General features: G+C 52.9%; 2 protein-coding genes across 7 annotated transcripts in view; both read right to left on the bottom strand.

The window, feature by feature from the left end:
* The window catches only part of IGDCC3 (immunoglobulin superfamily DCC subclass member 3), a 50,364-nt gene extending 45,544 nt beyond the window's left edge, over nucleotides 1–4,820 (bottom strand). For 2 of the 3 annotated variants that reach the window (XM_031002502.3, XM_019010285.4), the window contains exons 1-2: nucleotides 3,945–4,307; nucleotides 1,354–1,659 (exon numbers count right to left, since the gene is read on the bottom strand). In XM_031002502.3, the coding sequence (XP_030858362.3) occupies nucleotides 1,354–1,659; nucleotides 3,945–4,047 (409 nt within the window). In that variant the 5' untranslated portion in view covers nucleotides 4,048–4,307. Of the gene's footprint in view, nucleotides 1–1,353; nucleotides 1,660–3,944; nucleotides 4,308–4,610 lie in introns of those variants that run through there. The other variant, XM_055362611.2, reaches the window with a different exon arrangement.
* A 2,924-nt stretch (nucleotides 4,821–7,744) lies between these two features.
* The window catches only part of IGDCC4 (immunoglobulin superfamily DCC subclass member 4), a 41,975-nt gene continuing 37,057 nt past the window's right edge, over nucleotides 7,745–12,662 (bottom strand). For all 4 annotated transcript variants that reach the window (XM_055362618.2, XM_055362619.2, XM_055362616.2 and 1 more), the window contains exons 18-20: nucleotides 12,086–12,314; nucleotides 11,207–11,368; nucleotides 7,745–10,672 (exon numbers count right to left, since the gene is read on the bottom strand). In XM_055362618.2, the coding sequence (XP_055218593.1) occupies nucleotides 10,262–10,672; nucleotides 11,207–11,368; nucleotides 12,086–12,314 (802 nt within the window). In that variant the 3' untranslated portion in view covers nucleotides 7,745–10,261. The remainder of the gene's footprint in view (nucleotides 10,673–11,206; nucleotides 11,369–12,085; nucleotides 12,315–12,662) is intronic.

Genomic DNA, 12,662 nt, shown 5'->3' on the forward strand with positions numbered 1-12,662 from the left:
TTCTCCCAGGGCTGTTGCAATGGCAAAATGAAGTAATTCATGTAAAGCACTTGGGCAGGGTGCCCAGCATGCAGCAAGTACTTAAAAAGTGTTAGCTAGACCTGGGTGCAGGAGCTCACGCCTGTAATCCCAGCACTTTGGGAGGCTAAGGCGGGAGGATCACTTGAGGCCAAGAGTTCGAGACCAGCCCGGCAAACATGGTGAAACCCCATCTTTACCAAAAAATTCAAAAATTAGCCGGGCGTAATTGTGCGCGCCTGTAATCCCAGCTACTGGGGAAGCTGAGGCACAAGAATCGCTTGAACCCGGGAGACAGAGGTTGCAGTCAGTCGAGATCGTGCCACTGCACTCCAGCCCGGGTGACAGAACAAGACTCTGTCTCAAAAAAAAAAAAAAAAAAAGAAAAAAAAGTTAGCTAGAATTGTTACCAACAATAGTCAAAGCAGCCTCTTTAAAGGGACACCCCCCCTTCCAGAGGTCCAGAGATATGAGATGGAGAACATTTTCCACTTGCCAAAACTTCTGCCCTTTTTCAACCATGACCCCACTGCCCACAGCTCGCCACCTCCCTGGGATACATGGAGAGTTTTGGTTTATGCAACACACTCCCAGTGTGCACAGATTCAACAATAACATAATTTTTGCAGGACAGGGCAGTTAAACCACAGTCATCATTTCATCACCACAATTGACGATCAAGCAGCACAAGCAAAGCACAATTCTAGAGCTGAAACATCTTGCTCACCTTTTCTCTCCCATTCAAAAACACACATTAGCATGAAGGTGAGTAGGAGTGATGTCATCATTGAGATAATTCTGAAATTATCCTACCATATTTTTTTAATGCAAACTATTAACAAGCTCCAGAATTTCATTACTGGTATATAGAGGTCTTATCCTACCCAAAGGTTTACATTAGTTTAAGCACATAATTAAAAATTGCATGTAGCCGAAATTACCCTTCAAGAATTTCTTTAATCACCCTTAAAGTATGGGAATGATTTATCTTTATACACAAGAATCAAACTCAGTGAACCGGGATGCTCAAAGTTTGACAGGCATATGGAAACTAAGACATGCTGACCCAAGAACTGGGTAAAGCTTTCTCCCCGACTCCCCTATGGGTGTTTGGCTACATTCTTGTCAATTCACATTCCAGTCAGTTAAACAAGCATATGATATAATTCCACCGCCACGAATCACTGCCAGGCACCTCAAAACCGACCCATGCTGAGAAATTAGTCCTCCAGAAGGCTGCATAAGATGGGACTGCTCCCGCTGCCCTCATGCCCTAGGCTGACCCTGGATCACCAGCTGGCTTACACAAAGGGAAAACAAGGGATATCCACTTACTTGCAGCTTGGATGCGAGCCTTCCGGCTGACCACCAGCCCAAAGCGGTTCTGGGCCACACACTCATAGTCACCTTCATCCGAAGGGCTGCCTCCCCGCTCCAGCCTGAAGTGACGGATCGTCAAGGACCCATTGGCCAGCAAGGTGGAGTGGGGACTCTCTGGCAGCTCTACCCCATTCTTCCTCCAGGTGATTCGCACTGGAGGGGTCCCCTCCACCCTGCAGTCCAGCACTATAGGCTGCCCGGGGACGGCAACATCATCACTTGGCTCCACAGCAAATGCCAGCTCGGCAGAGTGGCCAAGACCTGCATTGGGGAAGGGGAGATGGAAGGAAATAGGGGTGTTAGTATGAAATGAACATCCAGGAAGAACTCCACCCACATGGTTCCAAGTTCCTTGGGTCTATGCACCCCATCCCCATGTTTCTGTAATGTTAATAGGAATTCCTATTATATATAGAACTTTATGCATTACAAAGTGCCATCCAAGGCGGTACTTTACTTAATCATCAGACTATCTCAGAGATAGATATTATTTGTACTATTTCCTCTTTCACAGGTAAGAAAACTGAAGCCCCGAGATGTCAAGTGACTTGCCCAGGGTCTCACAGTCAGTAGTTGCAAAACTGAGACCCAAAAGCAAGACTGACTCCAATACAGCTGCTGCTACTTCAATGGTCACCCTGGATAAGCACTGAAGCCTCACAGACCTTCAGGGTGTGACCTTAGGTAAAGTATTCAACATGTCCTGGCTTCCCATTTCTCATCTGTTTAGATCAAAGAAGAACAATGGAGCTTGGGTCATAGGGTTGTACGACATGATTAACAGACTCAAAGGCACTATGAAAAATTTAAAGTTCTAAAGAAATACAGAGGGAGATAGTAATAAATCATGCTTCTTTTTGCTGGCCAAAACCCATCAGAGGCCTGGTCCAATGCCTGGCAGGGAGCAGGGTGTGTGGTCCCAGTACCCGGGGTACAGACTAGGTTGTGGCCCCATTGCCCCTCTCCTCTGGCACTCTGGGTGTTGGTCCTTTTGCCTTTGTCATAGGGAGAGATGAAGAGTAGCAAACACCAACTATGGTTTCCCAAAACCAAGGAAGAGGGTGCTCCTAGAACCTTTACTTCCAGCCAACCTCTCTGCTCCTGCAGAAGAGAAATGAGCAGGAAAAGAAGGAGGCCAAAGAATAGATGGGGTTAAGGCCAATCAGAGAATCAGAAGCCCGGCTGGAGGGACAAGCACTCCAATCCCAGGCATGATGCCAAGTCACCAACTTCTCCAGCAAACAACTTACCAGACCAGTTACAACTCCACTCGAGAAAGAATGAACCCACCTGGTCTGAAATGGCAGTCACAGACCCCTCCTCACATTTCCAGATAACTAGCGATCCTGGAGGTGGCCCCTCCCCAGCAGACTAGGGCCCTCCCTGGCTGAGGGAGATGGGGAAGTGGGTGGGGAGAAAGGAGGGGCGTTGGGGTTATAGGCATTCCCCGCCCAGCGCCCCCCGCGCCCCCCTCACCCAGTCCCCGGCCCAGGAAGATGTAATGTTTTAAGACTTTTTAGGATCGCACTTATTCAAACCCCTGCGCATCCTCCCCATGTCGTGAGTTCACCCGTCTTAGCCCCGAATCCAACCCCGGTATAGCTGTCGGGAATAAAGTTTTTCCTTGATGCGGACGCCAGCTTCTACTTCTTGGGAGAGGAGTGGAGAGCGAATAGCCCAGATGAGTGTCTGTGGGGAACTTGAGGTGGGAGGGTTAAGGGACTAGATTTGCACTCTCCTCCCGGGAGATGGGACCATTGCAGCCACTAAAGGGAACAGGGTGGTGGTGACCGAGCTCCAGGCAGCAGAGCCGAGCTCCAGGCAGCAGAACCGGCGGACCGCGAGGGCCAGGGCAAGGTCTCCGCGTGTGCACACTTCGGGGAAGGGCAGGGGCACGTGAGCATCCCCGCGGCTCGCTCGCTCTTGCTCTCGGTGGCTTCTCCTCTCCTTCTTGGCTCACGGGCTCTGTCCCGGGTCGCTCCCTAGCCACGCGCCGCCCTCCAGGAATCTCCCTCGTCTTCTCCGGTCTCTCCCGCGCACTCCTCAGCCCAGTACCAGCTCCAAATGCAGGTCGTGCCATCTCCGCCCAGTGCAGCCGTCAGAGTCCCGGTCTCCGCTCCCCAGGCTGCTGTCCCCCGTCTTGGCTGCCTCGGGCTATATGTCCACGGCCGGGCACCGAGCACCCCAGCTCGTCCGCCTCGGTCGGCGCTTAGCTGTGCGGTCTCCCCTGGCTCGTTTCCCTCTGTCTCCACGCCAGCCCGCCCCGCTTGCTCCCGCTTCGCTGCACTCCTTGCTCCTCAGTCTGGGCTCCGGGTCCTGCCCCAGTCTTCCTCCGGGGGGTTCCGTCCTCAACACGCCCCTAGGGCCCCCAACAGTCCGGCCTTGGTGCCCTCTCCCCGTCCGGATCCGCAGGGTCCCTCCCGCGCGGGGTCCGCCCTCAGGTCCGCGCCGCTCTCCCCGGGTCCGCCCCTCGCGCCCGCTCCCTCCCTGCTCGCCCTTCCCCTGGCTCCGTCCGCAACCGCCCGGTCCGGGGCGCTTTCGCTCACCCTCGCTCGGCGCGGGCAGCAACAGCAACAGCAGCGGCAGCAGGAGCCGGGGCCAGCACGGGGCGAGCGGGCGGCGCGGAGACGCGGCGCGCTGCACAGCCATGGGGCTCTCGGTCAGCTCGGCTCGGCGACGCGCGGCTCCCGGGCCTCTCGCGGCTCACAGCGTCCCGCGGGGCCGGCGCCGGGGCCGGGGCTGGGGCTCCGGCCGGGGCCGAGCCCAGGCGGTGGGGGACTGGGGCCGCATGCCTGCTCAGGAGCGCAGGGGGCGCAGGGGGAGCGCCGCTTGCGCCATCTTGCACCCACCCGGGCGATCTGTCAGCCTCGCCCGGGGTGCGCGCTCCACACTCGCACCGCTCGCGGCCGCCCCGCCCTCCTCCCCAGCCCGCCGCCCCCCTCCTCTCTGCTCCCGGTCCCCTCCCCCAGCCCCCTCTCCCCGGAGGCCCGGTCTGGGGAACAAAAGAGCCGGCGAGCGCTTTAAGCGGCCGGACATTCCCGGCTGCGTGGCGGACGCGCCCCCTGCGCTTTGAACTGTGGCTGGAGCGGCCGGCGCCGTCCCGGGCTGCAGCCGGGTATCCCCTCCCCGCGGGCCAGCCCGGGACCTGGGGGGCTGAGGAAGTGGACACCAGCGGACTGGGGAGTGGGTCCGGGCTGCGGAAAGACACTCACAGCTGCGGGATTTGCTCTGACCCACTCTTTCTGCTGCGCCCTCCTCCAAGTCCATATTTTAGAGATAATTCTCTAAAAGGCTGCGTAAAGTTGTCAAAGATTCAGTTTTCCATGGATTTCTGGTCCTTCCACTCAAAGGATAGATCCTGTAGCTGCAAGATTGGCTTCTCTGGACCGAGGAGTCCTGGCGCTCCGCTGGGGAGGATTGCCTGGAGAGAGCAGACCCAGCAGCAGGACAATGAGAGCTCTAAAGGGGCCTGGCTTCCGACCTGGGTTCTGCCTGCTGCCTAGCCCAGTCACTCTCACTGAGCTCATCTGAAAGATGAAAATAATCTTATCTCTCCTGTTCATCCCTAGAGACCTTTAAACCGCAGAGGTCCTGACAAATGACCTGGTAACTGAAAAAGCACATAGAAAGTTAAAATTCCCAGTAACGTTTCTGTGCCACAAAGAAGGCCCTCAATCGTTCATGTCAGAGAACACATAAGGAGACAACAGAGGTCCCACGTGAGAATGTTACAGAAGATAAGCATGTCTTTCAGCAGAGACATACCCATACTAGCCCTCAGAGATCTTGAATCTCAGCCACTCTCTATTAAATGGTCTTCTGTTGAGTCCAGCGTGATGGACTAGTCCATCAAAATTATTGAGCAGCTACTAAGTTCTAGGAGCTAGAGAATTAAAACTGGCAGGCTAGGCTTAGTGGCTCACACCTGTAATCCCAGCACTTTGGGAGGCCGAGGTGGGCAGATCACTTGAGCCCAGGAGTTCAAAACCAGCCTGGGCAACATGGTGAAAACCTGTCTCTACAAAAAATACAAACATTAGCCAAGCATGGCGGTGCATGCCTGTAGTCCCACTGTATTCCAGCCTGGGCAACACAGACCCTGTCTCAATAAATAAATAAATAATAAAAGTTGGCCTAATGTAGCTATTTGCTCCTTTGGCACTGGACTGGGATGGCAGAGGAAAAACTAAGTCTTTCTTTTGATACCAACTCTGGAACTTTGGGACCATGTACGAAACTAACTTTGGGCCAGGCACGGTGGCTCACGCCTGTAATCCCAGCACTTTGGGAAGCTGAGGCGGGTGGATTACCTGATGTCAGGAGTTCGAGACCAGTCTGACCAATGTGATGAAACACTCTGTCTACTAAAAATACAAAAAAATTAGCCGGGCATGGTGGCAGGCGCCTGTAATCCCAGCTACTCGGGAGGCTGAGGCAGGAAAATAGCTTGAACCCGGGAGGCGAAGGTTGCAGTGAGCTGAGATTGCACCATAGCACTCCAGCCTGGGCGACAGAGCAAGACTCCGTCTCGAAACAAACAAACAAACAAAAAACTAACTTTGATACGGATAAGTAAGGAAGCACAGGCCTCCAGAAATCAGAGTGCCTGTAGATGGACAGGTTTACTAATGATGGGGTTGGCATAGCTCAGGACTGTTCACTCTAGGGTAGCTACTGGAAGATGAGCCTGAGAAGCAGGACATGAGGCATGTGAGCAGTGGGAAGCAATGGAAAAATTCTAGGTCGAGGACCCCAATGTGCCAAAGCCCTATTGGATTTCATTGTGAGAAAGGGTGGGAGTGGTGGTCTACTGGCTTTAGGAAAGGGAGGGGAAGGGCCCTCCCTGGGCCTAAAATCCTGGAACTCCCTCCTGCAGGGCTTGAATTCTCAACAACCCCTTCTTGGCTTGTCCTGGACTCTGAAGAGGTCAAATTGGTCTCTTGAATTGCTGTCATTTTAAATTCATTTTGACAAGTGTTTAATTCTTCTTTATCACAACCCTTGGTCTGAGAGTGATATGCAAATAATGGCTATTCTGCCGAGTGCAAAATGTGCAGTATCTCTCTGTCTGATCTGTCAATTAACTCTGGGTCTGGCCCACCACTTTGGGGGTGGTCCTGAGCAAAGCAGCCTCTAGCTCTTGATTCCCTCCAATAGAAAGCATGTTCCGGGCTCTGTAAAGATCTTAGCAGACAGCAGCTGCCAACTGTGATGCCAAGATGTGTGTGGGGTGTGAGTGTGGAGTTTTGTGTGTGAGACTGTGTGCACATTTGCATTAACGGACAGACACAAGGGTGTTTGTGAAGGCAAAGTATGTATGTGCGGGTCTCTGAGCTTGTACACACAGTGCACGTGTGTGTGATTGTGTGGCCATGAGTAATTTTGGTGACCAGCGTTATACAGGAGAATAGTTGTGGAGCCCAAATCTCTGGAGTTGTTCCCTCTTTCCTGCACCCAAAAAAGTTCAGAGAAATGTGTGCCCAGATGGAAAGAGATCCCCAGAGAGTCTAAGGAAGTGCCATCAAAGGACACATCTTTCCTAAGTTTACGTCTTTTTCCTAAGTGCCTGTTGAGGGAGGAAGATGGTTTAGTTCTTTCCCATGACCACCTGCTTTTTACCCTCAAAAACCACCATTTTGAGCCGGGCGCAGGGGCTTATGCCTGTAATTCCAGCACTTTGGGAGGCCAAGGCGGGCAGATTACGTGAGGTCAGGAGTTTGAGACCAGCCTGGCTAACATGGTGAAACTCCGTCTCTACTAAAAATACAAAAATTAGCCGGGTGTGGTGGTGCACGCCTGTAATCCCAGCTGTTCGGGGGGCTGAGGCAGGAGAATCACTTGAACCCGGGAGGCAGAGGTTGCAGTGAGCCGAGATCATGCCACTGCACTCCAGCCTAGGCGACAAAGTGAGATTAGTCTGAAAAAACAAACAAACAAAACACTATTTTGGGCCAAGAGGCAGTGGCTCATGCTTGTAATCGAGCACTTTTTGAAGCTGGGGCAGGAGGATGGCTTTAGCCGAGGAGTTCGAGACCAGTCTGGGTAAGATAACGAGACCACATCTCTATAAAAAAAATTTTTTTTAATATTAGCCAGGCATGGTGGCATGTGCCTGTAGTCCCAGCTACTAGGGAGGCTACAGTGACAAGACTGCTTGAACCCAGGAAGCTGAGTCTGCAGTGAGCTGTGATTGTGCCACTGCACTCCAGCCTGGGCGACAGAGAGAGATCCCATCTCAAAAACAACAACAACATCATTTCCCATCACAGTAAGAAATAAAATCCCTAGGGCACAAAGGCTGAGGAAATTCTAGTCATAGTCCATGGTTCCAAAAGAGAATTCCACATTTCTGGAAAATAGTTTATTAATTCATTATAAGGACAGATACATGAATCAATGCCTTAGCTTAACACTAAAGAGTATCATATTTGTAAGGAGAAAAAAAAAACGCTGGAAGGATAATTAAATAGTACAGCATAAACTAAATACAGACAAATAAATGAGCAAGTACTGATTACACTTGTCATGCATCAAGAAAAGGAAGATTTTTAATTGAGACAAAAAACTTAAGGCATCAATGGTAGGTGACAAAGGGATTAATACCCTGTAAAAGGCCAATAGATTCTTTTCTAATAAAAATACTGCTACAAAGACACAAACCTAACACTTCCAAATTACCCAGAGCCCAAATCATATATAATGCTAGTGAGAAATGGCCACTTTCTTATCAACTGTGAGTTATAGGCAGATACCAGATTTATTACTTATTTGCTTTTGAGAAACAATTTTCCACCCCACCTAATGGGTTATAAATTGTCTCATTTGCAGCTATTTAATTTAAACCAGAACCTCAGTGCCTGTTAAACAGGAACATGAAAAATGACTATGTGGTATAATGCTAAGAGCCTACTGTTAAAACAGCCATTTAATTCAGGGCACTTTTTTTTTCTTCTTTAAAAAAAAAAACCAAACCAGCAAAATAAAATGAGGCTTTTGACCTTCAGAGCAATGATGAAACATACACAGTGGTGTTAGCCACAGCAGCGCTGAATGCTACAGAAATACTACAAGTGACAATTCTGTCTTTAACGAGATACAAAACCAACATTAATAATCTTTAGTGTTATCATAGGCTGGCTGAAGGAGGGGGAGGAGGTGGAAACGTAGGTGCAGACATCAACAGTGAGTGACACCCGAGTATAATAAACACAGATGCTTTCAGGGTTTGAGGAAGCCGCAACTGTGCTGAGAGACATTCCACCATTTAAAAAAAAAAAAAAAGGAAAAATGGACTGGTTATTTCGAATTTGGCCCAGAAGCCAGAGTTAACTCTTGATGTGCCAATCAGACATCATTAGGGAGTAAAGATCCTAACATTCTATGCTCCTTTGAGAGGGCTGAGGTGAAAAACCAAATAAATGACATTGTTTTCACTACACAGAAAATAGAAGTCAAGCTTGTCCCTGTGCGGCAGGTGAACAGAAAATGACTTGAGGATTCAATTTAAAGAAAAAACAAACTGAAATGAGCTACCCCTTTTCCTGTGCAAAGACCTCCTTGCCAGCACCCCAGAGGGCGAGATTCCTGTCATCCCCAATCCAGATCAAGTCAAGCCTCACAGGGTGGGAAGGGCCTCCCTGAACTCTCACTCCCCTTCTCTTCCTTTAGCTTCTTCTGGAAGAAAGGCCCAAATCATCTCCATCCAGTAAACTTGCCCCGCTGCATAGAAGGGAGGGCATCTTTTTATTCTGAGCCTCTGGATCACAGTCCCCTTCCCTGTCTCGAACATTCCCCTCTATGACTTGGATCCATCCATGGAGAACCCTTGGATCCCAATCCCAAAGGCAAGATGCAGGGAAGCCAGAAGATCTTCTCCACACCCGCACTGGGTGTGGGCGGGCTGCCTGGGGCAGGGCAAGCAGAAGCACTGAGTGAAGAGGAGGCAGGAGGATGGCAGGCGAGTGCACGGCAGCCGCGGATACAGGAGGGGCACGGGGGCCTTGAAGCCGACATGAGGTAGTCACGTTGTTAGAGAAGGATGCAGAGTTTGGACCCAGGCAGGAGAACAAGATGACACAGTCTGGGAGAGGTGTGAGAGATAGCAGAGGAAGGAAAACAGGAGAGAGGAAAGGAAAGAGTATCTGGGAGCAGAAGAAGGGCACTGGTGCTGGGACAGCGAGGTGACTGGGAGACAGAACACTAGAGCAGCCAGGGGCAAGGAAGGAGGGGAAGAGTGAGAGAAAGCGGATTTTCAAAACCAGGCACTTCCCAAATTACAAAATTAAATGCAGAGTTGCTCGGAGGGGAGCCAGGGCCACCCTCTCTATTTGGGCAATAAGGAGCTGGGAGGTGATGCAGCAAAAATGCCAGGCATTCGGAGCCTGCTTGCACCCAACCCAGCCAAACAGGAAAATGGGCTGGGACTGTCTTTGTCAGACAGGCATTGGAGACACTCTCAGAGTGTGTAATAAAAGGCTGGGTGATGGAGGTGGGGGCCCACAGGGCTGGGGACTGACCACTGTGGGGCACTGTTCTGACCTGGAGGACCAATCAGGCTGTAGTGACCACTGCCTGGGCCACGGTTTCCCAGCTCAACAACCAGTACACATACATGCACTTCACACATGTGCACATCACATGTAGCTGTGTCTCGTATGTCTTTCACATGTCACATGTGTATCACAAAGAGTATGGGGGGAGTGAATAATCCATGTTTTCCTCTCCCCTCAGCCAAAGCACCTTAGGAAGCTCCAAAGGGCTTGATGATGTATCTACAGGCACACATGTGGACATACACGGCCACAGGTGTCGCATCCTATGTGATCCATACCTGCCTGCCCCAAACCACACCCTCTGGGAAGAGCTAGGCAGAGGAGGAGACCGGGGATCTGGGCAGGCCTGGGCTGGCTCCTAGAGGGCAGGGGGATTTGAGCTGGCAGCTGTCTCCAGGGGTCTCCTCTAGCACCTCGCCTGGCTGGAGGTCCGGGTAGGAGCAGGAAGCACTGGCTGCCTCTGGCAAGCAGGTAAGTCTGTCTGGCCCGGGGGCTGCCAGCTCACACCCTCCCAACTCCCTGTCCAGCCAGGCTGCCCCCTGCCCTGGATCCCCAACACCCGAGATGAGATCAGGAGCCTCCGGAGGCAGGGGGTCCTCAGGCTCCAGGTCTTGGAGATGGAGGTCAGGGTTCCCGTTAGATGCACTAAAGTCAGAGTGGACAATGACTTCGGCCTCCACCTGGTTCCTGCAGGCTGGGGGTGACTTCTTCCTCCCATTGCCCTGATCAGAGCAGAGAACACAAAGACAAAGTGACCATTACTGAGAGTAATCATCAGAATGACCAGCGTACATGGGGCAGAAAGTCTGACCCTCCATCAGAGTAGGTATCACATGGGAGTCGGTGAAGGATACACAGGAACTGTTCGAACCTATACAAAGACAGGGAATGATGGAATACTTCCCATTTGCCCTCATTCAGGAGTTTCAGGAGTACCAGACTCAGTCAGGGCCTCTGGGGACAGGAGGAAGGGCTGAGCGTACTCAGGCCAGCCACACCCTCAGATCCACGGAACTGCTGTGGCCCACTTAGGTCTGGGTAGAGGAGGGGCTGTTTTCAACCCAGGTTGAAACAGGTTCCTGCAAACTGGCCTGCCCTCCACCTACTCAACCTTTGGAGGCTCCAGGGGTCTCCTGGCTAGACTTCTATCCCCGGGGAAGTTACCACCCAGGGGTCTCCAGAGAACTCATTACTTCCTCTTCACAAGCACAGAGACCCTTTCCTCCTTTCCTGCCCCTTCCTTCCAGGACGCTGACCTTTATGGCGTCGTACACCAGAGCCTGCAGCAACAGCGTCTGCCCAGTTCCAGCAGGGGGCAGCAGGGCCCGGGTCAGAGCCGGCCGGGGGCCTGCCTGGGGCAGCTCACAGCCTGCCCAGGAACCAGCCCAGCTCAGCCCGCTTGGTTGAGCCCAGGAGATCTGCACGGGGGAAAGAAGGGGACAGTAAGGGGCACGACCAGGATTGGCTGGGAGAGGGAAGCCCGGGGGAGGGAATTGGGATGGGCCGCCGGGGGAGCAGGGTCCAGACTGTCACCCGCTGCTCTCTCCCTCTCCAAGGCTCAGGGGAAGAGCATCGAAAGGGCTCAGAGTCAGCGGGGTAATCTGAGGATGAGTCCTCCTGCAGAGGAGCGGAACACCAGACGCTCTGCAAAGCCCGCGGTGTCCGAGCCAGGCGGGGAGAGGGTGAGGGAGGACGGGTCGGAGTTGGGTGGGATGTGCCACCCCTGCCAGCATGAAAGGGACCAGCCCAGCGAAGGCCTCACCTTATCCTGGTCCCAGTCCCACTTGGCCACAGCCAAGCCGACTGGCCTCTTCTCCCCACACGGGGATGTCTGGGTCTCAGAGGTCTCCTCAGCTCCAGGGATGAGGAGGGAGCTGGGTGTTCTGGCTACCCTGGGTCACCTGCTGGGAGGCCCTTTCCTTCGTGAGAACCAAGCTGACCTATTCCGCCGGGATATGGAGGCCCATGTGCTTCCCTGACCAGCCAACCATTCCGTGGAGGAGGGAGAGAGGCCCTAGCGTCCGCAGCCGGCTCCGAAGAGGAGGTAGAGCCACGCTCGCATAGCCACGCGTTGTGCTCTGTCGCCCCCTGGTGTCCTATTTAGAAATGAGCCGCAATGTGGGGCTCTGACTTACCTTTCTTTTGGAGTGACTCCGGCCTTCAGAAACACCGCCACCCATAAGGCTGTGCACTTCAGCCCTGTCCTCCACGTCTGAGGGTGGCGGGGACCAGTCCTGGGGATGGGGGTGCACAAGGGACTCCAATTCATGGGCAGCTGGGGGGCTGGGGGGGCCAAGCCGAGCTCTGGAGTACAGCGCGGGATTCCCGGGGGTGGCGGTGGAGGACAGGCCTGGAAGGGATTCCCTGGAAGGGAAGACGGAAAACAAGGCATAGCGGTCAGAGTAAGGGGTCGGGCGGGGCTGGGATCTGGTCCAGCCTATGTCTCTGGGGAGGTTCCTGCCCATCTCTGGGATTTGCTCTCCTGGTCTGTGCAATGAGTAAGAAAAACTGCTATTGTTCAAAACAGCCTGATGCTGTAAACAGGGCTCTTCTTCCCTTGGCTGCAGGCATCTGGAGATTTGGGGCCCCTCTTTCCAAGATGCTGGCAGCTACAGAGGAAGTGGGAGCGAGGCAGTTCTGTTGGCCTTGCTGAGGAGGGTAGGCTGGGGCTCCCCTAAGTCCACTCCCCATTCTCAGGAGGACATCATCCCT

This window comes from Gorilla gorilla, chromosome 16 (assembly GCF_029281585.2).
Source record: "Gorilla gorilla gorilla isolate KB3781 chromosome 16, NHGRI_mGorGor1-v2.1_pri, whole genome shotgun sequence".
Taxonomy (NCBI): domain Eukaryota; kingdom Metazoa; phylum Chordata; class Mammalia; order Primates; family Hominidae; genus Gorilla; species Gorilla gorilla.